This window comes from Notamacropus eugenii, chromosome 1 (assembly GCF_028372415.1).
Source record: "Notamacropus eugenii isolate mMacEug1 chromosome 1, mMacEug1.pri_v2, whole genome shotgun sequence".
NCBI classification, from domain to species: domain Eukaryota; kingdom Metazoa; phylum Chordata; class Mammalia; order Diprotodontia; family Macropodidae; genus Notamacropus; species Notamacropus eugenii.
The window spans coordinates 534,678,445-534,705,594 of record NC_092872.1 but is presented as its reverse complement, the minus strand read 5'-3'; the positions used below and the strand labels follow the sequence as shown (position 1 = coordinate 534,705,594).

Below are 27,150 nucleotides of genomic sequence, written 5' to 3'. Positions count from 1 at the left end.
TAGTACTACTGTTGCTATATTGTTTCGTGATACTTATTTCAAATCTTGTTATGTTTGTCATTCACTTAGTTGTTGATATATTATCTAATATATGATATATATCTTGATATATATCTAATATATTCTTATTATATCTTGATTTTGACATCAGTGATTAAGTTTTTGAAATTATTTTGTTTTGTAGCCATGCAGGATATACTTACTGTGGGTCTTGTGCTGCTCATGCTTACAAACAAGTGGATCCATCTATTACGTAAGTAATATGATCAGATGTTTTCTTTTTCTTTTTTAATTGGGAGAAGTTTGGCAAATGAAAAATAACTGCTTTGTCACAGAAATCAAATTGCTTTTGATTTTGTTTTTTATTATTTAATTTTAAGAATGGATAACATCCTTACTAATGTCTTTATAAATTCTTTCCCAGAATTCTTTATAATTCTCTTTTATTTGGTGTACAATTTTAAATAAATTCTTAAATATATGTCATAAGGTTTCCAGGGGGCTAATACATTTTATCTTTATGTTTTTCTGATAAATCTAGGAATAGAAAAATAATATATTGAGTGCTAGTGATAGAAAGGCAAAAACTAAACTGGCTGCCTTCAAGAAGCTCATGTGCTATTGGGCGGATACAATATGTTTGCAGTTATGTGTTGTTGTTCTAAACCTTAAGTATAATTTAAGGATAGCATGAGCTCTGATGGGTGGACTGATGAGTGAAGTCTTCACAGAGGAGGTATCACCTGAACTGAACCTTGAAGGAATCTAAGGATTCTAAAAAGATACTGGACTCTGGTAGATGGCTTGTGATGGGTAGGAATCCCAGTATATATGAAAGCTTATAGAGCAGCTAGGCATTATAGTGGGTAGAGGGCTGGGCCTGTTGTCAGGAAGACCTGAGTTCAGATATGACCACAGATACTTACTGTGTGACCTTAGGCAAGTCACTCACCCTCTGCCTACCTCCGTTTCCTTATTTGTGAAAATGGACTTACCGAGGTTTGTTGTGAGGATCCAATGTGGTAATATTTGTGAAGTCCTTTGTAAGCCTTAAAGCACTGTATAAATCCAATTGTTGTTGTTGTTATTGACCAGTATGATGTAGTGAATAGGGATCAGTGAGACCTGATATGTACTGTATATACTTATAGTTTAGATCATGATTAGAAGATTGTTTTTCAACCTTTTACATTATGTTACACAACTGTGAGTGTCTGAATTTTAGTATGCCATAGCAGAGTGTAGAGAGATCCCCTTGAACAACATTTGATGTAGGGTTAGGGGTGGGGACAGCATTAATTAGTAAAAGAGGAAGCAGGCCTTAACTAAGATAGCAAAGAGAAAGAAAGAAGTAAAGAAGACCATGCAGAGAAAAGAAAGAGGTAAAAGAAATCAAAGAGAATCTGAAGAGTAGTCAAAGAAGGCAGGAAAAAAGTGAGAGAACATGTCCTTATAGTTTTAGAAAAAAGATTTCTTATCCATTGTCTTTTAGCAATGAAGTGTTGGTAGGAACAGTGATATATGAAAAGAAAAAGTAGAGAGGAAACTTGAAGAGGTGGGAAATAAGGTGATTGTAGAGGTGAAGCAGATGAAGATGCTTTTACTTTTAGTTAAGGCACAGTCCTGCTTTTTTCTGATATCATGTTCATCTAGATTATAAGCCTCTTAAGAAATAAAACTGTATCCTAATTATCTTTGGTGCCCTCTATTGTTTACCTAGTTTGTGAATATTAGGTGCCCAGTAAATATTTATTGAGTTGAATATGATCCAGCCCTGGCTGACTTAATTTATTATTTTATACTATTGGGCTCTATGTCTTCAGGGTATGTGGTAATAGGTAACTGTTAGGAAGCAATATTGGAAATAAAAAATTGACAAGGAGGATGAAAGTAGAGATAATGATGAAAACTTAAGATAAAAAGAAAAATTGAAAGTGAAGTTTATGAACATAAGTATAGGAAAAGAGATGAAAAGAACAAAGATGTTAAATAGCACCAGCTGTTAAAAGTGTAAAGAGCTAGAGGAAGAGAAGGAATGATTTGTTAAATGCAGGATAGATTAGAAATATTGTATATAAACAGAGGACTATGTTATAAGAAAGTAAGCAACTACACATGTATAAAATGATGGAAGCCTTCTTCCATTGTCATCTCACCCTATTAAAGATAACTTGAGGTTATTGAAGGTTGTGCTTTTGGAAAACAGTGGTCCTCCTAAACTAGAAAAGCTTCATGTGTGACTCCAGCTTAACTAAATTGGGAAGGATTCATGACTAGCAGGTTGGTTAGTAGGTGCTGACTTTTTTTTTCCATCTATAACTCATGACTAATATATTAAGACTTAGTAGTATTGCCATCTATATATGCCAATACATTAATATTTGCCTATTTATTGGATTTGATCTTGATAGAAAATCTTACATAGGGCTTGAACTAACAAAATATACCTTTATTTTTGTGATAGCAAATTGTGGTTTATTTAATAGTCATCCTTTAAGGATCATGATTTTATGAGCAGATTTATGAAAAGTTATTGATCTTGGCTTAACTCAGGAGTGAAATTTCAAACACACGGACACACACACAAATATGTATTTTGAACTCAGGTCTTCCTGATTCTAAGTCTAGCTCTATCTACCGTACCACCATCTGTCTCTTAAGGGATGCTGAGCAAAAGCATTTTGTTGTTTCTTTTTTGTTAGATGTGCCTTGAAAGTATAACAGGGGTGGGGAACGTGTGAGCTTGAGGCCACATGTGGCCCTCTGGGTCCTCAAGTGAAATTTAAATTCACTCAAAGGTCCACACTTGAGATCCTAGAGGGCCACATGTGTCCTTGAGGACACAGGTTGCCCACCCCTGGATAGATAATTTCATTGTTTGTATTTGTACCCTCAGTGTCTAGCACAGATCAGGTGCTTAGTAAATGCGTATTGATTGGTGGAATTTATTTGGTTCTACCTTAAGTGCTAAAAGTTAATATAAGATTTTATTCCTTTTTTGTATGCTTATTTGATTGTTTTTATAAGTGGTTATTACATTTATAAAAAAAATTTCTTGTGAGGGAAAAAATTTCTCTAGATGATGGCATTAGTACAAGGAAAACCTTTTAAAATTTGCTAATGAAAAAGAGGCTTTTAGTTTGATAAAGAATGAGACTTTGCTTGTAGTCTAGCTAGCAATCATTCCTGTGTTATTTCTGTTTGCCATTAGGTTTGAGGATATCCCTGTAAATCCACTAGTTATCTTATTTACATATACTTTTCTCCTTTTCCTTCTACTAAGGTTCTCGTTGGTGAGTTCTGTTATGCGTTCTTTAATAATTTAGTGACTTGTTTCATCATTCAGTAAATTAAAGAAATAAAAGCGTTGGTCACATTAACTTTTGACTATATATGTAGTAATTCTTTTCATGTTAGAGAAAATTAATTTGTAGAACAAGTATTGTAATTTCTAAAAGTTGAGAGGCACTTATGAGTTAGTGTACAAGTAAGTTTTATTGTGGCACCTAGATAGCACAGTGGATAAAGGTCCAGGCCTGAAATCAGGAAGGCTCATTTTCTTTAGTTCAGATCTAGCCTTAGATTCATGCTAACTGTGTGACCTTGGGTAAATCACTTAACCCTGTTTGCCTTAGTTTCTTCATCTATAAAATGAGCTAGAGAAGGAAATAATAAATCATTCCAGTATCTTTGCCAAGAAAACCTCAAATGGGGTCATGGAGAGTGAGACACAGCTGAAGTAACTGAGTAACAGCAACAAGTCACTACTTATATACAATGTTTTTTAATTAATTAATCCTAATACTCCAGTAGCCTTAGTTGAACAGATAGTTGGGGTATAAAAAAAACTCTTGATCAGCATTATATTTAAGGAAGTTTAAAGATTTGGACTCTTAATATAGTTATAAATTTTCATAAGTTTTAGTAACTAAGGTATCCAAGTTCTGTTGCCCTTTATTTCTTGGCAGGAGCTGTAATTCTTCAGTATTGTCATTTTCCTCTTTTTTTCTCTGGTTCTTCCCATTTCCCATATAAGCCCTTATGAATCCTTAGACTGAAATAACCACTTTTCCTAGGAAGCAAAAAATAAGGGAAGAAAATAGAAATTATTGGCTCTCCTGGTACATGTCAGTCTTTATGTCTTAGATCTAAGCTGACTTTTGCATATGCCTTTTTACCTTACTAGTTTAACCCCTTTATTACACTAATGAATATGTATACAGGCCAGGAAGCAACAGTTAGAAGCAGCCATGGAGCAACTGATTGGTTAAAGATTGGAAAAGGAGTATGACAAGGCTCTATATTGTCACCTTATTTAACGTAAATGCAGAGTACATCGTGAAATGCCAGGCTGGATGAATCAAAAACTGGAATTAAGGATGCCAGGAGGAAGATCAACAATCTTAGATATGCAGATGATACCACTCTGATGGCACAAATGAAGAATTAAGAAACCTCTTGATGAAGATGAAAGAGGAGAGTGTAAAAGCTAAGTTGATGGTTAGCATCAAAAAAACCCTAAGACCTTGGTAAATGATCCTGCCACTCTCTGGCAAATAGAGGGAAAAGAAATGGAAGCAGTGTCAGATTTTATATTCTTGGGCTCAAAGAAGACAACTGCAGCCATGCAATTAGTATGCTGTCCAGATTTGCCAAAGGTCAATATAGTCAAAGCTATGGTTTTTGCAGTAGCAATGTATGGCTGTAGGAGTTGAACCATAAGAAAAAGCTGAGCACTTGCAGAATCAACATTTTTGAATTGTGGTGCTGGAGAAGACTTTTGAGAGTGACAAGTAGATCAAATCAGACAATGCTTAAAGAAATTAATTTGGGCTGTTCACTGGAAGGTCAGATATTGGAAATACTTTGTCCATATAAGAAGAAGATGGGACTCATTGGAAGAGACCTTTATGTTGGGAAAACTGAAGACAAAAGGAAAAGGGAATGGCAGAGGGATGAGATGGATAGAGACAGTATCATGGAAACGATGAATGTTAACTTGAACAGACTTCAAGAGAAAATGGAAGATAGAAGAGCCTGCCATGCTGTGGTCCATAAGGTCATGAAGAGTCAAACATGACTGAACAACTGAGTAACAACAGTAAAATCGCCTACCTTCATAACATTTGTTCTAGCCCTCCAGACTGTTTAATTGCAATGCAGTTTTTTGGAAATGATTATGTTGTTGGGGGTTGGGGGAGTGGAGGAGGGGGGTAGGAGAATCATCACCCTGATGATGAAATAAACCTAGTCCAATTTTTATCAGTTAAAAAAAAAGTAGCAATTATATTTGAAGACAGGAGAAAGATCATATTCTATGCCATTCCATATTTTCTTTATCATAGTCCTAGATCTTTGTGTTGTGCGATGCTCTTGTATGTGTTCTTGATTTTTGACACATCATTTGGGAATCTAGTTTTTTTTTTTTCTGGTGAAGGGAATTATCATTCATTGAGAGGCAGAAACAGTTGCATCTCTTAGACTGTACAAAAACAATATGTAATAAGGCTTTTTGTTTTTGAGAATGTCTTTTACTTGGACTGTAAATAGAGAGGGTAGAGTTTAGTATTGCTTTTACATAATTTTAACGAACAATGATACTATGTCTGTGGGTCATGAAAAGACAGTGAAGATAATGTTGTCTTACAAAATCTTTTGTACTCATATTTTGGGTAAGAGGGAAGATGTTTATTGCTTTATGAGTACTATTTTCTTATGAAATTTTAACTAAAGTTGATTTATTTTATATAGAGTTATGTATGTCTGTCTTTATCATTAGAGTATAAGCTTCCTGGCAATAGAGATTTTTTCATTTATTTTATTCGTATCAATAGTACTTTCTTATTCATTGATGTGAAAATTCAGTAATGGGTTTAGATTTCCTTAAGCAATATGCATTTACTAAATATTTCAAAATGGCAAGTTCCTTTAAATTTTGTAAGAGAAATACAAGATAATTTCCTCCTGGGTTGCATCTAGAGTCTTTCACTTCTTTTATCATATAGTGATCACCTCTACTTTAGACCAGAAATTTGAATAGAGCTTTAGTTACCTTTTTCCATTTTGAGTAGCTTAACTTGGTTGAGCACATGATTTTTTTTTTTTTCCCTGGGGACCAATGGGGATCCTTCTTAGGATCCCATTTTAAATAAAGGAAAGACTTGTAATTGTACCTGCATGGCAAGAGAGATTCTTAATAGATAATGAATTGAAATCAGGTTTCTTTTTTTATTGGAGCATATTTTTATAGAAGTTCAATTTTCCTGTGTTTTTTTTTCTTTTTTCTGTTCTTTTAAATTATCTTAGCCGGAGAATATTCATCCTTGGGCCTTCCCATCACGTGCCCCTATCTCGATGTGCACTTTCCAGTGTGGATATATATAGAACACCTCTGTATGACCTGCGTATTGATCAAAAAAGTAAGTGTGTAGTAAGCTTGCAGTTTGTTACACGGTTTTTATTTTAGTGGTAGATATTTTAGCATCTTAAATGAAGGGTCTTAATTTTTTTTGGAAATTTGTTGATAATAACAAAAATTTTCTTGCCAGAGAAACCTATCAGACAAATAGGCCTGTCTGTCTTTTCCTAGAATTTTTTTTAAAGGAGATAAGCATGTTTTAGCAAAAAATAACGCTGGGGTCAAGAGTTAGGATACTTGTATTACTGTGTATGATTCAGGGCTACATAATCAACATTTCTAATCCCTAATTTCTTAGTTACAAAAATGATATCATAGCTGTAAAAAATTGTCCTTAGTACTTCTTAAAACTCTCATAAATCTACCATGCATATTATTTTGTCTCTGTTTAAGATTTTTAAAAACTAAAATAAGAATAAAATAATTTCTGTATAGATATACCTGTAATTATACAATAGACACATTAAACATTTTGGAAATAGTTATATTTCAAGTGAAATCAGGAACTTTAGAATTTACTGAAGTCTTACAGTGAATCATTTTATAAAGCGAATCTAATCATTTTTTCTTTTGGTCAGGGCAAAGGTTAATGGTTGATTTCTGTAGATTAGGTTCGCTTATAATGAAGATACATTTACAGTTTTGTAGTAGTAGCATTTTGTTTTTAGAATAGAGCTTTATTATTGCCATGTCCTCTATTTTGGTTGTTTTCTAGAGAATACACGTTATTTTGAAAATATCGTGGCATTAAAAGAGTCTTGGTTTTAGATAGTGTACTTGTAGGAAGATGTTTTTAAATTAGCAGTTTTGAGAGAAGTGGTCACCCCACTCTTTGTCTTTTATAATAGTTGTAAATTCATTTTAGCAGAATATTTCTAATAATGGTGGGGTATTTTTTTTTTTTTGTATATGTGCGTGCGTGTGTGTGTGTGTTTTGTGGTAGAATAAAAATGTTAAACTCAAGGGTTTCAAGAATTAAATACCATTTCTTCTTTTGGTTTAAAAAAACCCCAGCAAACAAAACCCTGACACTTTTAACTCATTTACAAGTACAGCATTGTTACTTAATATTGTGTGACATGCCTTTGATTATGAGACATTTTAAGCTTGGTGTGATGCCTCACTAAATTAATGTTCTGATCTTCTATGAACTTCATTTTGAAGTTCTGAGAGAATACTCTGCTTATATACTGGAGAGTTTCCATCTTTTGGTGTGTTGCCAACATGTCTGTTCCTAACATGCTGGAGGGAGTGAGACTGAAAGTCCTGTAAATTCCTTGTCTGTCATTAACCTGGTGAGTAGGTAGACCAGTGTTTTCCATGTTTCAACAGTAGCTCATTTTATCAGCTATGTTTTGTTAGGCCATGCTAACTAAAAAAATGCTAAACTTAAAAGCCCCAGACACAAAGGTGACTTTATATAATGTGACTGTAGCTGTTTTACAATTGAAGTTGTTTTTTTTTAAAATGCTTATCCAAACCCTGTTTTAAGAAGCATAAGCAACTACACCCTAGTCCATGTTTAACATGAATATATATATATTTTTGCCTTGTAAAATGTTGCCTACATTTACATAAGAAGATTAAAGAGAGTGCTGTGTGATCAAAGTCATTCCCCCACATTTATACCCATCCCATGCAAGTGGTTTTCTGTCTCATTTCTTGCTTCTAATAAGGGTATGTGCTAATGTATTTGTTTTTAATATATTTTGAAATTTTTTCAGTTTATGGAGAGCTTTGGAAGACAGGAATGTTTGAGCGCATGTCTCTGCAGACAGATGAAGATGAACACAGTATTGAAATGCATTTGCCTTATACTGCTAAAGCCATGGAAAGGTATATTGTTTAAAATGTCAGTACAAAAGAAAATACACATATAATTACATATGAGTTGTTAATTTGGATGAAGTAATTCACTGGACAAGGAAGTATAATGTTTCTTTGATTTATATGAAGTTAATTGAAATAAACTTTTGAGATTGGACTTTCTTGACAATGATAGATCAGTTTGTAAAATATGAATGCTTTGGTTCAATTGATTATTTTGTTAGTTTGCTAAAGCTGACTTAGCTAACCTTCTATTAAATGAGGATTTCTCTAAACTTTTGTCTTCCTTCCATGCATTGGACAAAAACTTAAAGCTAATCTGTGTAAAATCAAAGAGAGCCCACCCTCTCATAGATTGTTCTGTTGTTACACAGCTTTGGTAGTTAGAAAATTTTCTTATATTGAGCCAAAATATACTTTCCTGTAACTCTCATTGTTTAGTTCTGTCCTCTGGAGCTACACAGAATAAATTGACTCAACTACACAACAGCCCTAAAAATATTTTTGAAGACAGGTATTATGTCTTTCCTTAGTTTTTTCTTCTAGGTTAACATTTGAAGGTCCTTCACCCCTTCCTAATAACATGGTTTCCAAACAGTCATCAACCTGAAACAACCCTTCTGGATATACTCTAACTTGTAAATTTTCCTGTTAAAATGGGACACCTTGAATAGAGCACAGCATTCCACATGTTCACTGACTGAGTACCATGAAAGTATTATCTCCCTTGCTTAGTACATCACTCATACAAGCATACAGTCTTGACTGGAGAAGGAACAATTTGTTGATTTGATTTATTAATACAGCACAAGTTTGCATTAGATGCTTGACTTATATTAGATTTGTGGTCAACTGAAATCAAGTCTTTTTCTTACTAAGTATTTTCACATCTGGTAGCCCTCGTAGCCATTAAGATTTTGAATCTAAATATGTCTTTACATTTATTTCTGTAGCATTTCATATAGTTGGTTTTGGTCCATTGTTATACTTTTTGAGAGTATGTTGGTTCATGATTCTGTTACCCAATGTATTATCAATTGTTCCCACAAATTTGATAGTTTGCTTCCTTCCTCTCTCTCATACATCCTTTAATAAGACATTGCCATTCTCCTTATGACTAAAATACAATTATAGCGTGAAATATATTTTATTCCAATTATTTGGAAATTGATAGTCCATATTAGTTACCTATTAAGTAGTTGGAGCAATTATTCTTTTCCATTCCTTAAACTTGCCAGATAACATTAAGTTCTTAACTGCTTTTTAACATATAATAAATTCCATGTTAGATTCCATAAGCTTTCAGTAATACTGAAAAATAAGATGACAACCATACCTTGAAATTCTTGTATTTTTTTTTAATGAAAGTCTTTAATGCTTATAATATTTTGCTTTCAGAAGAGTCATTGCATTTCAGGAGAATCCTTTTCCCCCACATTTCTTAAGGTTATATTAGGACATACTGTAGCCATCTAGCTTACTAGAAAAATGTAGTTAACTGTGAAAGTTTATAACACCAAGTCATAGTTTTTTCTTTGTATTTTGCTCTGTTAAATGAGTTTTTTAATTGTACTTTTCTCCCAGACTTTTGGAGATATTGGAATATTTTTAAACTTTGAAAATGTAAGAGTGAGAAAGAAATATCGTACTTTAAAACTGTTTATGTTCACTGTAAAAATATCATTATTACTGTAGCCATATAACATATTTTGGTACTACCAACATTTGGCATACAGACATTTTGAAAACACATTGCAGTGTATTTACATCTGTTTTATCTTATGCCTTAGATAGTCTTATAAATTCACCAGGACTAGAAGGTGATAATTGTTTTGGAGATATCTGAAGAATACCTCTCAGAAGTGTACTCTGTATTCTTTCTTGTCAGAGTTACCTAGAAAATCTTGGTTTTATTTGAATTATTTAAGTACCCCAGTAAAATATTAAAACACATTGTACTTTCTCCATACTTGGGGGCTGGTGGGACCATGGGAGAACCAGCAGGGGGAACAAAGAGGACAATAGGTCTCCACAGAGGGTGGTCTTACAGGTTTGGGATAGTTACAGGGATCAGAAGGCAGATGGCAAGATGTTCCAAGGTATTTGTGGTGGATAGATATGAAGACTACAATGAGTCAGTAAAGAATTATAACCTATTGCCATACAGACACAAAAAACTGTAGAGGCAAAAATTTTGAGGGGGTAGGTAAGGCAGTTGGAATTAAGTGACTTGCCCAAGGTCACACAGCTAGTAAGTGTCAAGTGTCTGAGTATGGATTTGAACTCAGATCCTCCTGACTCCAGGGCTTGTGCTGTATTCACTGCACCACCTACTTGTCCTGATTAAGGTTATTTTTTAAATATTACTAAAAATGTTTAAAATCCTATTCTCAAATATCTGTTGATTTTTAGTGAAGATCTGAATTTGAAAGTGGTTGAGAAGGAATATGACAGACACATTAGAGGTCAGCACCAAAGCTTCACCACTAATTATGTTCTATATAATATATTCTAACTATATTCTAGATCAGCAAGTAATCAGTAATTTTTCCTTTCTTAAACTTAGGCTTCATAGTGCTCTCTGTAGCTAGTTCCTTGAGAGCAGAGGTGGTTTCATTTTTTGTCTTTGTATCCCCATGGTGGCATAATAAAAGGCAGCTAATAAATGATTAATTGAGTGATAGCTTAGATTTGCTCTAGATTCTAATATTTTGTTAATTTGCAAATTTTCCGATAATAGTGTAATGATGTTCACAGCTGTGGCAACTGGAAAAATTAGTGTCTAGAAATAAATGTCTGGTTGCTCTTTTCAAGTGTAATGAAATGCTGGTTTTGATGGGGAATGGAAGGGTGGAGTGGGGTTTCCAGAACAGTAAAGGGAATAAGTCAGAAGTTTTAAACTTTTTTCCAGTGATTAACTGATAGGTTTAACTTCTAGATCTAGAACTATTGCCATTGTATGACTGTGTCCTTTTTTGTTTGAATAGATCTGAATAAATTATATATCAAGCATAGCACCTATTTTAAATATTTAGATCAAGTAATTTTTCTGTTCTCTAAATAGGTATTTCTAATTTTTTCTCATCTGTTTACTTTTATTTCTAGTTTTTCTTTACTCCACACTTTATTCCTTTTATCCACACTTTATTCCTTTTAAATATTCTCCAGTCCTCAATGGTGAAACTATTTTTCAGAAATTGCAGAAAATGGTATTGCTTAAGGTGAAAATCTCTTTAGTTGGTGGAACTAGAGTCCATTTTAATTCTTATGCTGAAAAGCAAGAACAATAGATGAGCAGTGCAAGTGAATAAAAGTATATTTGATTTGTATTAAGATAGAGATTACTATACTTACACCAATTCTGTAGTTTTTCACAGCTATTTTCTAGCTTAAACAAAGGATTAAAAATTTTATGTAATTCACATTACAAGTACCAGGCCACCAGAGGTGATTTTCCTTCTAACATGCCTATAGCATTTTACTATATTAAAACTCTTCATAAATTCTTTCTAAATCTTCATGATTTTAAGATGCCTGATTAATCCTAATGCCTAATATTAATATACCTAATATTCTAAGGACTTTTGGCAGGGGTTGGGGAGTTGGGGGTAGTATTTATTCAAATGCTTCATGTATCTATGATCTGCCAGTATGCTGATTTAGAAAAGGTGATTTATGTGGAGGGAAAAATTCTTCCATTTTTCCTTGAATAATGAAAGATAAAAGTCTTTCTCTTGAAAGAGAAAAGCATGCAAATAAATACACTACACATTTGAATATTAATCAATATTTAACCAAAATAACCCAGGCTTAATCCCTCTAAATGATTTTTAAATCTGAGACATTGTATTCCCTTTAAATGTGGAGAAGTTATTACAGCAGTATTTCCTAGTGCTTTTTATTCTTTGACATACCTGGAATACAATTAGGTGACAAGGGACTAAAGAATAAAATACAGAAAGAGTAGTAGGAAATTGTGGAAAAACAAGAGAAAGGAGAAAAGGGTAAACATCTTGCTTTCATACATAGTGCGTGAGTTTGTTTCTGTATAACTGGATTTAATGACTCTAAACTGGAACTGATTGATAGGTGTGACTGGGTCTCCTGGAGATTGGTCTGTCTTACTGTCAACAAAGAACTATTTCTTTAGAGCAGTTCAGAAGGGGTTGTTTGAGTGAAGGAATGACTTTTCATACTATTAACCTTTCAGCTACCTTACTGGAGGAATGAGAAATAGGCAGTTACTAAGTGTACTATATTCTAGATCCCCTGCTCCAGGTGCACCCGCTCCAAAAAACACGACAACTACTACCAACAACAGAAAAAGGCATTTGTTCAGTTATATTCTGTACCTTCATACCGTAATTTCCTTAAGTACCTCCTTAACTGTTGCTAGTTAAGAAACTATCTCAGTCACTGCAAATACTTTGTATAATGTGACTATAGTGGGAGTGGATATTGTTCTGGAAACTTAGAGATCTCTCCTGACTATGAGGTTATTTCATTTATATCAGGAGTATTTCAGGTGATAATGGAATATGATAATCTTCCCCTTCCCTTTTGCTTTCTTATCAGCTCAGAACTCTTTGTGACTATTTTGTACCTAAATAAGGTGTTGAAGGGTTAAGAAAACAATGCAGACGGACTTCTTTGTCAATTTCTTCACTCTGTTTTATACTCTGTAGATAGATATTGTTGAAAGAGCATTGCAAGTGGGGTTGCATACCTGTTTATTTTGTAATTAACAGTCATAGAATTTGGATCTTGTATGGACTATGGTCCATTCTAGTTCATCTCCCTCATTTTACATGGTAAGAAACTGACACACAGAGAGGTTAAGTGACATTCCTACGGTCATATTAGGTAGTAGCAGAGTTCAGATTTAAACCCATATTTTCTGACTCTAAATCCAATGCCCTTTCAACTACATTTATTATATGAGGATTTTTCAGGGTGATAGTAATATTCTCCTCCAGAATGCAACTTAATACTGTGGAATTAACAGTTATTTAAGGCCATGTTTCTCAAACTAGTTTGGCCAGTAAAACATTCTTAGGCTTGAGCTACATAGCTGGAACATGCAAATGCTTATTCTAGGGGTTGGAAAATAATATACCTTAGTAACTGACAACATCTTGTAGAAAAAAAATAAGAGAAAATTCAGTATTTTCATGCCAAAAATTTACATACAACAGTATTCTGAATTCATATATATTTTGTATTGACTGTTTTCTCACATTTTCTCGTTGAACCTTTGTTTTATATCATAGCCCACTATGAAATGTTGATTTAAGGAATATTTAACATTAGATATTTTAATTGCTTCTCTGCTACACATCAATTAAATGTCCTGACTCCATGGGAAAATTTTACCCTTAAAGACATCAGTCTTAACATCAAGAGACATTTATTAAGGGTTTTATTTGTTCATGGTATCATGTTAGGACTTGTACAGAGGAAATTGAACAGGCATTTCTGGTGTCTAAAGTTTTATAACCTGGGACAGACAATATTTTTCTGTCTTCCTAAGTGTAAAATGCTGTTAAAACAGTAAACGTTGAATAGCTAACGTAAGCAAGTTCATTACAACTGAAACCATACAAAGAAAGGTTCTTCTTAGCTAATATATTTTGGTCCATTGTAGTTATTCTCTATTGGTCAAACCAACTTCTTCACAGTGAAAGTGCTTTCTTTCTTCCATAATGATTTCACATTCATGCTCTGTGATGAAAGACCTAGGTTAGAGGAATCAGTGGCAGGGGGTAAGTACTGTGCTGGTCTTAATTCTAACTCAGTAAGGAGTTGGTGAAGTAAAAATGATAGGAAATTTGCAATCAATTGACTGCCAGCCAAGAAATGCCTGAATATGCTCAGACATGTGCTAAATTTGAGAAAAGTAACATCTCATGAGGATGAGGGTTGCTTAATTAAGAAAAAATACAGAAGAGTGTTAGAAAGGCTAACGTGCTAAATAAGCTAAAGTTTTGCAGATTTTCAGGGCTTATTTATGTCCTAGCAAGAAGAATAATAATGAAGGTATAGTCCCCTTTCTTGGAGTAGGTTATATGACGTTAAATGTTGAATCCTTCTTTGTTACTTACAATATAGGTACTGCAGGTATTGTTTTTTTCCATTTTACAGATGAGATAGTTGAGGCTCAGAGAAAGTAAGTTACATAGCTAGGTGGCTGTAGAGTCAAGGTTGAACTCAGGTCTTTTGACTCCCAAGTCCTGTTCTCTTTCAGTTATACTAAGTTTGCTTTTTCTAAGAATAATAATGTATGGAATTCTGTTGATTACAATGTACTTTCCCTTGCGTTATCTCACTTGGTTTTCATAACAGTGTGATAATTAAATTAGGTATTGATCTCCATTTTACAATTGAAGCAGCCAGGATTTCTAGAAGTTGAATAGCTGGTAAGATTACTTGAACTCAGTTTTTTTGATGCTAGGCCCATTTGTCTTTCCATCTGTGCTCTATTTCCTTTCACATGACAGAAAGCAGAATTACTCATTCTTTCTCAAGAATGATCATCATTCACATGGCTCAGAGGGTAATTAAGACCAAGAAAGGTGAGGAGATAAAACTTACGTGCTTTAAATGAGTTGAAATCTCTTGGGCCAAACTATTATGCTCCACAGACAAATTCTAAGACTTAAGAAAATGAGGGCTTTGGAACTGTTTAGGCCTTCAGGATTTGCAGGGACCAGTATATTCTGGACATGCCCTGGCAGCAGTTGGGCCCAATGAAGGGATTGCCTACAGTTGGGCCACGCTGGTTATGATGAAGATCAAACAGGTATCCACATGTAGTGAGGCAGAGAAGTAGTGTAAACAACGTCTTGACTTCTAGAAGGGACAAGAAGGAATTATTGTTTCAGTATTGTGGAAGTTGACTGATACCTGAGATAAATTCGAATGACCAGAAGCATAGAAAAGGTCTGAGTGAGAAGTTAATGGGAACCATGAAGGCAGGTGAGTTTAAGGTGACATTCATGGTAGACAAAATTTGTTCCTGATAGGGCTTCTACATGTATTAAGCCCTTTTGAACCAGCAGAATGATGTGACTGGTATCCTCCTCTTTGACTTCAGAGTTGGTGTCCTAGGAATCCTTGGTACCTGACTGATAAATTTAATATAATAGTATGCTGAAAGAACTTGAAAATATGATTACTGAAGCTTTTTAAAAATTATTATTTCAGACCTTCAGCATGTCCTCGGAAACCAGAGAAGGTCATACCTTGTTTTAGTTTTCAGAATAGTTACCTGAAACTATGGGAGTCTAATGGTGACCAAGATGTTACATAGACTGATACAGTTAGGTATATTCAAAGCTGGTAGAACACAATTATACCCAGATTTTGCCCAGTGGATTGATGTCATCCTGAAAGAATGGTCTCTGGGGGTTCACTACAGGCCTCTATTCTTAGCTGTGTCTATTTTTTATCAGTGTCTTTTAAGATCTTGAAGACAATCTTATCAAATTTATGAATTTCACAAAATTGGGAGGAATAGTTAACATGTTAGATAATAGAATTAAGATTCAAAATGATCTTGTCAGATTGCAATGTTAGGTTGTATTTAGCATATGGAGCTATACGTAGGGGAAAATAGAAGGACTTATAATTAGGTTTCCCAAATCAACTGAACAAGTATAGGATGGGGTGGAGGTGGGTAGGGGAAAATTTGACTTGACAGCAATTCATATAAGAAAGATTTGGGTTTTTTTTTTTTTATTGTAAGTATAATATGAGTTAGGTTTGGAATGCCTGACAAAATAACTAATGCAGTTTGGGGTTCCATTAATAGAACTGGAAAGGTTAGGGATATTGTAAAAGTGATTTCTCCATGGGATGGGAGGTAGGATGAGTTAGATGACTTCTAAAGTCCCTTGCAGTTAAAAGATTCTATGATCCCATGATTATGAATTTGTTTACATTTTAGGTGGGATAGGTGAGATATAGTTTTGTTTTTTGTTTTTTTTTTGTATTTTCTTTGTCCTGTCACTACAAATTGGCATTCACCTCCTTAAACTCTACATATATCCAAGACTTCATTATAACCTGTAATCCTTCCAATGCAACCTGTAATCCTTCACATTTATTCCCTGGTGCAGGTGCAGAAGTGCAGATGGTTAATTTTATGGGTAATATACAGTTATTTTTTTTTTAATCTAGTTTCACTCTTTGGTTTCAGAGGACTGAATGAGATGATATGTTTATGGGTGATAATCACAGTGGAGTCTAGTGAAGTGGATGAGATGGGGAGGGAACCTAAAGATCCAATAAGGCAGATCAGATCCTGGAGGTTTTCATTGGGAGATTGCAGTTTAGATGGATGATGGGAAAGGACTTGAGTCCCTGAAGGTCCAATCAAATGTGCACTTGTGTATTTTTGTCTTTGAGAGTATTCATCTGTATTTTAGAATTTCTTAAGATGTAGTATTTAATATATGTAGCATTATATGAGTCAGCATATATATACATGTTTACATAAACATATTTTAGAAGTTGTATTCAGTGGTTGCATAATATTCTGTCCATGATTTCTCACCTTTTTTTTTGGTTGCCTTTTAAAATATTCAGTTTATAGCTTTTGTAAATTCAGGGTACTAATATTATGTTAACTGTTATTACCAATTCAGTACTTTGAATAAATGGTCTCTATTTAATATGAACATATTTGAAAAGTTATTTTTGTTGAATACATTAAATGTGACCATCTGCCTCCCCTGTTTCCTTTAAGCCATAAGGATGAGTTTACCATTATTCCTGTATTGGTTGGAGCTCTGAGTGAGTCAAAAGAACAGGAATTCGGAAAACTCTTCAGTAAATATCTAGCGGATCCTAGTAATCTCTTTGTGGTTTCTTCTGATTTCTGCCATTGGGGTAAGTTGTAGACTTTATATTATCATATGTTAGATAGTATGCATTTGTAACGAAAGGTTCTATTTTCAGTTAAGCTTCTATTTTCAGTTCTTTATAATTTTCTCTTGAAAGATGTAGCATTATCTAATGGTGATAATTTTAAAAGTTACTTGGTTAACTTTGAATGATTAGTAGTAGTGGGTTGATGAGCACATTTCCAAAGGCGACTGGTATAAATGGATTCACACTGTGAGGGTCTCTGCCTATATGGATATATCAACAAGACCTCTCAGGATTTAGATCCACTTAGGCCCTCACCAGGCAGAAGGTCCCCCTTGTAGAATCTGAAGGGAGAATTTCACAGTGATGGTGCCACCAAGAACCATAGAAGATCCTTTTGTGCTTCACTAGTGCTTTTCCTTCCCCCTCCCCCCCACCTTTTATCTTTTTTCTAATGCTTGAGTTTTGTCCAGCATTACCTTTACTTTAGAGGTCCACATCACAGATTGAAAATTTGTAGATACTGAAATTGTCTTCTATTCAAATTGTCTTCTGTTAATGTGACCTGAAAGGGTGAAGACTCTTGAAGGAGTGGATCAAAGAGAAAAAAGGAAGCATCTCACAACTTTTTATTTGAATATACCCCTTTAAGAGCAGTTTTTACTGTGTTGAGTCCACCTATCTTGCAATTTCTTAGCACGTTTCTGGGTATCTTTTAGAACATCCCTTTAAGACATAGTGAGTTATTATTTTCTGAATGCTGAGCTCTTCTATTTATTGCCCAGTTTTCTTGTGTTAGAAAAAAGAAGTTGTCTACTGTTTTCAAGATAGGTTGCTATTGTTAGTCAACATGCATTGTCATTCAAAATCAAATTATATTTGCTTCTTGGTCTAATATTAGAAGAAATTATTCTTTATGTATTTGAAGATGTTATTTAGAATTCTTATCTTAGATTGAAACTTTAAGGAACATCTTTTGTTTCTGATGAGATCCAAGATTCTCTCATAGTGTATTCTCAAATATGTAGAGTATCACTGCTGGAGAAAAAAAAGGCTATATTATGAAATTTCATTGGTACTGAGGCTTATTCTTGTACTTTAATAACATTTAAATGCTTATCTTTTTCTTTTGTTTTCTGAGTTCCTTTTTTCTTTAGAGATTAGAAATCCTTGGATTTTCAGTTCCTCATGATGAAGAGTTATCATTCTTAAATTTTCAAGAATCTAAACTGTATCCATAAACTATTTTACCTTTTCTCTTGATCCATCCCTGTGGATCCTCAAGGCAAGTGATTGATGATGACAGGATACATGATCCTGATGACCTCCTTTTTATTTCCCACTTCTGTAGATTCTTGGTTTCCTCAATGGAATCTAGTCCTTTAGGAGTTTTAAAAGATTCTAAAGCATTTTGCCATTCTATATTGATTTTAGTGGGGAAAAAAATCACAGATCTTTATTCTTATGCCATTTATATTAAATCTGGAGCAAAGATTTCTTTTATTAAGGTTGTCATTAAGGATTTTGCTTTGAGAAAAGTCTTCAGGTAGCCTTCAAAATTTTGAGGTGGAGAGGGATTTGGATAGCAGAAGATAAGCTGTTGGAAATTCGTATATTCTAGCAAAAAAATTCAGTTCAATATTGCTCATAAAGAAAAAAATGTATTTTGTTGTGATTCTGTTATTCATTAGATACTTTAATATTTACACAATAAAATAAAATTTTCATAATAAAATTTATTGGGATTCATTCATTAAGCAAATAATTATTGAATGCTTGTCATGAGAAAAGCACTCAGAAGTCCCTTTAGCTCCTGCTCTCAATTGACTGATTGCCTAATAGAGGAGATAGGACTTATAAATGGTTAACTTTAATAAGAGCTAGACTGTTATAAGAAATACAAGCTAAGTGTTACAGGACAGCAGAGGAGGGAGAAATCATTTTTTGTTAATAGGGGAACAATCATTTTCTAGAGAGCCAGAGTTAGATGTTTAAAATGTCTAATGGCCAAAAGAATACTCAGGTTCTCCTTACCCACGTTTAGTGTCATCATCATCATCATGATCATCATGATCATCATCATGATCATCATCAGTAAACATTTATTAAATATATATTGTGTACAGTATATTAGTCTTGCCAGCAAGTTATTACATCAGATTTCTTCTTGTATTTTTAAGTAACTAAACTTTATTTCTGCCACAATCATACTTCTATATGAGTAAGATTATTAGGTGAATTTTATTGCCTAATTTTTAAGTCATAGTAGTCACTATCCATGGGAGTCTAATCATAATCTTTATTTGTGCTTGAGTATCTGAGTTTCTCAGTTTCATTATTCCTAACAACAGGGTAATTTTGCTTTTGTCAAGATCCTAGAAATTTAGCTTTCCTGAATATGCTTAATGTTATATACCTTTGAAAATTTTGTCTCTTTTCCAGGTATGATCCTGTTTAGTAGGCCAATTAGATCACTGAATTCTCCCAGTTAGGAAAGTCTACTTTAAAAAGATTATTTTATATTATTTTGAAGCACTTGAAATAAGTCTTCTTATTCTGCTAAAAGTAGTAAAACATGGGATCATAAGCTTTAGATCTGTTGCACATCTTAGAGAATATTTTATCTGTCTCCCCCATTTTGGAAATGAGGATACTGAGGCCCATTGAAGTTAAATTACTTTAACAAAGATACACCAATTATAAGTAGAGGAGTTGGGATTTGAACCTGAGACCTTTGACTTAAAATTCAGAGTTCTTGTGACTGTGCCAGAGCTACCTGTTTATATTTGGTAACTTGAGAGTGATGATAGTCTGAAGAGATAATCCGTGTAAAGCACTTTGCAAGAGTTTAACATGTTATATAGATGTCAGCTATAATAATTCTCATCTGTATTTTTGTTCCTAGTAGCCATAGCTACAGAATGAATCCAGGTAAAAATGCTTGATGGAATGAGGCTTTTGCACTTTAACTAGAAGAATTGTGTCCTGTGGATTCATCATTTAATATGAATAAAATTTGTGTTCTAATCTGAATAGCATAAAGATGACTATTTTTTGGTATGTTTCACTTTGAAAAACTATAGAATTCTCCATCCATATTAATTTATCTGCTTTTTAAGCCTTTGCATTAATAGAAAAATAGATTTTTTTTTTAAAGTTGACATCCTGCTTTCTTCTGGGGTGATGATACAATGGATACAGGAATATAAGCCTATATATTCCTATAATGCATTCTGCTTCCTGTTCTCTGATCTGTGTTCTTCACATATTGGCTTTTTTATCTCTTTCTTTATTGGGGTCACAGATCTCCGAAATAGTCAGAATGATGGAATGCTTTTTCAGGTAGAAATAAGGACACTATCTTATGTCTCTCACTTGCATCTCCACCAGCAGCAGGAAATGGAACCAAGGCTAAGGCAAGAGAATTACCAGTACTTGAGTTTTGCTGTGGGAAAGTCTCTAGTTTTTAAGCATTTATCAAATGTACTCTCTATGATTATTCCTTAGGATCCAGCAGTTCAATAAAGGATATAATTTTATTTGGCTTGATTTTAATGGTGATACAGAATTTTCCTTTTATTCCATGGTATCCTGTTAGCATTCTCATTTTTCATGAAATATATGATTGGAACCAACTTTCCCTAAAATGTTTCAGTTGTTCCCTTGTTTCATTCAGATATTTACTATTTGTATTTCTTTGCCTTTCTTAGAATTAGCTTTTTACTATCCCTGAGGACAATTAAAATGAGAAAAACAATCGCTTTGTCCCTATGATATATTTATTTCAAATTAGGTCATTCAGTAGGGAAAAAAAGATTACCACTTGTGCAAACTTATTTGTTTCTGATTTACCTTTGCCCCCAAATCTCTATCTTTTCCCTGCTAAAATATCTAGAGAAATGATGTTATTATTTACTCAGTCATTCATACTTAGAGCCTTAAAAGTTTTTTTTGACATCACCCTTGTTCTACACTTCAAATCTTCTATCTTTCCTTTCTTAGAGGTATCTCATTACTACCCACATTGCTACCATCTTAGTTCAGGCTATTATTTCCTCCCCCAGACTACTGTAATAGCCTCCTAATACTTCTTCCCACTTCCCTTTTCCCCTACTTCCAATGTAGTGTGATGTAGCTGAAGGATCCCAAGTTTTGGAGTCAGAGTTCAAATTTTGACTCTAACACTTACTAGCTGTGTGATTTTGAACAGTTACTTCCCTTTTACTGTGCTTCAGTTTCTTTATCTGTAAAATGAAGGAGTTGGATTGAATGATCTTTTAGGGAAAACGTTTGTAGCTCTAAAACCAATTATTTTACGAATTTCTCAATTTGGACTCATTGCAACTTATTTGTAGTTCCTTGAAAACTTTATTAAATAAAACTGATTTGCCCAAGTCCTGTAATATGATAGAAATTTCCTTTTTGAATGAATATTTGCCACTTGTTATCACTATTTACTACCTTACTGATAATTTATATCTAGATCATTGGTGATAATTTTCTTAGGTAAAAGTTCAGTGCATCATCTTGTTTTGTTCAAATGTAAATAAAGTTTTCCTTGTTCTCTTCACCCAATGATCTGGATTTTTATCTACTAAACAGTTTTGGGCTTTTGTGATTTTTTTTTTTTAAAACAAATATATTCTGCTCTGTGCATGATTGCACTCTTTGGCACATTTGTGGAATTTGCATCAGTATTTATCCTATTTTATCAGCTTTAGAAGATACTGGAGAATCATTTCCCTTCTACATTCCTTTTTTTAGAAGATTGGTAACTTTTGCTAGTCTTTTTGTTTATCTCCCATTTTATTTTATAGATATATTTAAGTAGTTTTGCAGATGTTAATTACTACCTAACATATATGTCACCAGGGCATACAGGTTTGTAGTTTCTTGGATATTTTAGCATACTAAATTAACTTATATTGGATATTGGTAAGAAGCTTTGTTTTTATTTCAATATGTAGTTCCTAGAATCAGGGAATGACAATGTGTTGCTTAGAAACATGATTTCTATGGTTAATGCCAGTTTGTTAGTATTTCCTAAAATAGAGTTTCCTTTTAATAATGAGACCCTATATTTACCCCAGACTAGGTTCTTATGTTTAGTGTAGAATGGTTTAATAACCTACCTCACAGGGTTGTTGTGAGGATTTTATTTGTTAAAAAGGTGATTGTAAAGCATTTTGCAGATCCAAAGGTACAGTAATAAAAAATGCAAATGTATAATCTTGAAGGCAAGTTTAATCAGAGAGAACAATAAATGAACATTTGTCTAAAATTTTCTTATTGCCTGGGCTTTGGAGGGTTCAGCTTGTCAAATTCATTGTTTATTCCTTTTTGTTGTCTGAAATACTGTTTATTTTGAGGTATTGTTTTTAGTTGTTACCAGATTCTTAAAAGTAGCGTTGGTACTTGTGCCATTCATTGTTTGTTTGTCTTCATTAGTTGATTGTTGTGTGTTAAATAGACATCCCTGGAGCTTATTCTCCACACTCTGTGAATCCACTCATTAATCACCAGTCACCTTTGGAGATGGGAAAATTACTTACCTGTATTTCTTTTTCTCAGAAAGCGTGCTCTGGAATGGATTCACAAATGAGCTACCCTCCTTTCCTCAAAGAGTAAGGTTTCTGCTTTACAGGATTTTTTCTTGGGTTATTTTTCCTCTCATCTTTTGAATTTGAAAAGAACTGAGGGAAGGCACCTGAAGAAACTACTGACTTACATTCACTAGGGGAGTTCCAAAGCTTGTACTGCTTCTAGGGGCAGTGTCAATGGCTCTTAAAGCTAGAAAGCTCATACTTGGAGTTGAAACAGGGGCTCAAAGAATCCATTTTCCCAGTGTACCTTCTGAAAGGATAAGTTTCAGGTAAGTAATTTTCTCTTACTATGTGATGTGTAGTATACTTTTTTCATACTATTCCTTGTCCAGGAAAATGGGCGACTGCTAAAATTGATTTTAATGTTGAAAATGTTAGATGTTGTGACTCAAAATATATTGTTGGTAGTTAAAACACATTTGAAATCACAGGGTTTTTCCCCCCCTCTAAAATCAACAACAAAAATATTTGAGGATCTACTTATACTAAGACTTCCAGGTGTTCTCATTAATCTGGGTAATAACTCCTTTTTATTTTTTTAAGAAATAAAAAAAACAACAACCCACAATGTTCCATGGGCTCTTTTCACTGAAATTTTAGCATACATACCAAGATGGTAACAGTGATAGGTCAGTCAAGATTACTCTGAGAATAAAAGCCCTGAACATCTGTGAACCATATAAAGTGATTTAATATAATTTCTGTTTTTAATAAATATTTAGATACTTATCAACTAAGATAGGAATGTAAACTCTTTTAAGGCAAGACCTCTTTTTTTCTTTCTAATTCTGGTGCCTCATATAATACTTTCCACACAGTAAGCACCTAATAAATGTTTGTTGAAATGAACTAAGTTAGGTACATTCTCCTTAGCTCTTAATTAGTTCTGTATATGGAAATGCTAATAATAGGTCAGTGGGTATGATATTAATCATTTGCTTAAATTTATCCTATTTTTTATTATTATTCAGTTTGCTTGTGACATGGTATCCCAATTTAAGATCAGACTTTCTCTTAATATTGTTTTAGTTTGTACTTTTCTTTCAGAGTTCTTAAACTTATTTTTAAATGGTCCACATCAGATGAAAGCAATTTTGAAGTACAGTAATGTTTCACTGATCTTGGGATCAGACTTTGACAGTCATAAACATCAGAAATATAACTACAGTCCTGGAAATAAGCAGAATATTTTTCTTTATGGCAAATAGCTGTCATAAAATTTATGTACTTTACTCCATAGGAGAGGGAGAATCAAACCAGATTTCAATTCAGGCCAGAAACTTGTCTTTAAGGCAGCAGATTAGAAGTTCACACTGGCCACAAATAGGAAGGACAGCTCACAGTAGCCACAAGAGACAACACTCATGGTATAAAAGCACAGCGGTGTTAAAAGCAGCTTTACAAAACCTCAATTCCCTTGGAGTTGGCAGTTGTATTATCTGGCAGTAAATAGTTGATCCTGAGTTATCAAGAATGTTTTGGATGATGTTTTGTATATTCTAAGCAAGCAGAAAAGTGAGGCATGTATCTTAAATTTTTGTCATAGATGATTGAAAATGAAAATGAAAAACTTTTAATGTGGAAATTTTTCACTCATGTACAACTCCTGTCTGCCACAGGATAAATGAACTGGTACTATCTATCCATATTTAGTTTTTCCTTTAAGAGAGAAACCTGAAAATGATGCTAAGATTTTTAAACTGCCCCTTATTTCCGTGTGAATCATCCCAGTAGGTAAGAAGAATTGAGAGAAAGCCAGCTTTTATCTCTAATGATACTGTCATGAAGACCTGCCATCTTCCATGAGAGGATGAAGGCTCATATGTAAAACACTGCTCTAGGATAGAGCTTATATTCTTCAGGCCTTTGTGCATAGCTCTACCATAGATTAATCTTTATCAGGAATCATTTAACCTTACTGATTGTCTATTTTCCCCATTGTAGAATGAAAAGATTTGTTTCTTCCAACTCTAAATCTTTATTACTAGTTTTAGAAATTAAATAATATGGTAAATATAATGCATCTTTGAAGAAAAAACAACCTCTTTAATCACTAATTTAATCCAGATTGCCAGACTATAAAGAATAGTGCAGGTACCTGTGTAATATGAACTAATTTTAAGAATCACAGTCCACAGTTTTTTTTGATTATCCCGGTAGCAAAGAATGGTGAGGACAAAATTATGTCAATGTGTCATTTGTTGCCTAGTTCTTTTTAAGTGAGTTTCTTCTTATTTTGCCCTTTTGGCTCTTTATGTTTGTCTATTTTTGGAAAACAACTGTGTAAAAGTACTACCTCTACCTGGATACTGTTATTAAAATATTATAAGTCAAGAGGAGTGCACTATTTATTACAGTTACTCTTTCTTGCAACTCATTTATTCTTCAATTAAGGAACCTATATTGACCTTTCTCAAAAAGAAAAAAAATTGACCAAAGGACAAACACTTGTATTTTTAGGTCGGGAAAACCACAGGCATAAGCCACCTGTATATCCCTGACCTCCATAGATTTCTTGTAATGGAGATTTATCTTTGCTCCAAAATCTAAGCTTTCTATGGTTTGTCAGATTCAGATTGTTGGTTAAACTGCTCTAAAGAATATTTTGTGTATCTACTTTTCATTATTGCAAGAATTGTAAATGTCTTCTTCACTGACCAACTATACTTAACCATGCTTCTAACTTTTTAAGCTGTTTTGTGTTTCTTTTTTAATCTTTTATTTTGCTGGTGACTTTACTATTTTACAATTTGGAATACCTTTTAACATTAAAAATGCTGTGATGTTTATAATTTCTTTATTACAATACCAAATTCACCTTTTTTGGCTTATTAAGGGCTCATGGGAATGACTCTCAGAGGCTTAAGCTATGCTTTGCCTTCCATGAGGACTGAACTTATTTTGGTAAACATTTGCTTTTTTAGCTTCTAATTTTCCCTATTTTATTTTGTACATAATATTTGTTTCAAGGTCAAAGGTTCCGTTACAGTTACTATGATGAATCCCAGGGGGAGATTTATAGATCCATTGAACATCTAGATAAAATGGTAAGTCTTCCAGGTGTTGGGGTGTTAATAATAATTTTTCTTCTGCAGTCTCAAACAAGAACTTCAAGAACTTGATATAGTAACATATACAATTGGATAATAGATCTTCCTATTTCCAGTGTACAGAAATGTATATTGTAATCATGTAAACATTGATTACAGAATAACCCCCTGTACGACCACTACAAATATCTTTCATGTTAATTTTTATTTGTCAAAGATTTCTTGTTCATAGTGAGAATAATCAGCAAACCTTATGACTTTGAAATTTATTTTTGGCAACTCAGTTTTTTGTGTATTGAGAATACTAACATCACTTTGGTTTTGATTCATATTTTATGAATATTTAGAGATTTTTTAAAAATGTGCTTTGATTCATTGTCCTGAGCTCAGTTGTTGTTTCAATAGCTATTTGGTTATAATAGATTTTGTTTTGGTGTACAGGTTAAATTATAGCAAATTTAAAATCACTAAATGGCAGGTGCCACAGAAAGTAGGTGGCTATAGGCTTAATGGATTTTTGCTTTAAAAATATTCAGTTTGGACGGCTTTTGAGTTTTTTTTAGTCACTCTTATATGAGGCAATTCCTTTCTAATTGATTTACAACCGAAGTATAGGAAATTTTGTATATGTGTATTATAGATTATTCTAAGCTTGACAGTGATGTAAAGGAAAAGATGACAGCTAACTAAAGGAAAAGATGATATGCATAGGAAGATGAAGCCGTAGCGATAGATCATTTAGTTTGTTTCCTTAATTATAAATAATTTGTAGTAGTCATTTATGATTAATTTTAAATGTTAGATATTTATTTTTTTAATTCCTTTTACCTTACTTATAAACACATTTCACTTCACTTTGAAATCAGTTGAAATGACCTAACATTTAGGGACAGCTAGAATTTTTCACAGCAAGTTTTACAATACATTTTTAGAGTTATTATATATTACCCTGCTTGACATAATTGATAAATAACAAAAATTGCCATTGGTTTTTTTAGTAAAGGAATTTTATTTTCCCATTAATTTCTATTATAATTTCAGAGATAATGTATTAATTTTGGTTGACTTCTGGTTGACAGAATATTCTAAAATTTTAGCTGTTTCTTTGTCCTCTATTCTTACTGTTTTTTAAAGTGCAAAACAATTCTGTATTGTAAGCCCTATGGTTTTATGAATCCTCTTACTGTGTAAATAAGTTATTCTCTGTCTGGGACTGAGGAGTATTTGGGATTATCTTTCTATGAATTATTTCCTTAGAATTTAACATTTTTAAGGAGTAGCATATACTGTTATATCAGGAGCCAAGAGCTTATTTAGATGTTTATCTAGACTGGTATACAACAAGAGTGATGAAGCAAATGTTAACACTGAATTTTAGTAACAT

The 27,150-nt window shown here is 33.3% G+C and overlaps 1 protein-coding gene across 5 annotated transcripts in view; it reads left to right on the top strand.

Annotated features, from left to right (window-relative positions):
* Positions 1 to 27,150, top strand: part of MEMO1 (mediator of cell motility 1) — a 119,146-nt gene that overhangs the window by 76,495 nt on the left and 15,501 nt on the right. For 4 of the 5 annotated variants that reach the window (XM_072634118.1, XM_072634117.1, XM_072634119.1 and 1 more), the window contains 4 exons: positions 185 to 253; positions 6,307 to 6,419; positions 8,143 to 8,254; positions 25,687 to 25,763. In XM_072634118.1, coding sequence (XP_072490219.1) covers positions 187 to 253; positions 6,307 to 6,419; positions 8,143 to 8,254; positions 25,687 to 25,763 — 369 coding nt within the window. In that variant the 5' untranslated portion in view covers positions 185 to 186. Of the gene's footprint in view, positions 1 to 184; positions 254 to 6,306; positions 6,420 to 8,142; positions 8,255 to 16,991; positions 17,135 to 25,686; positions 25,764 to 27,150 lie in introns of all 5 variants that reach the window. The other variant, XM_072634116.1, reaches the window with a different exon arrangement.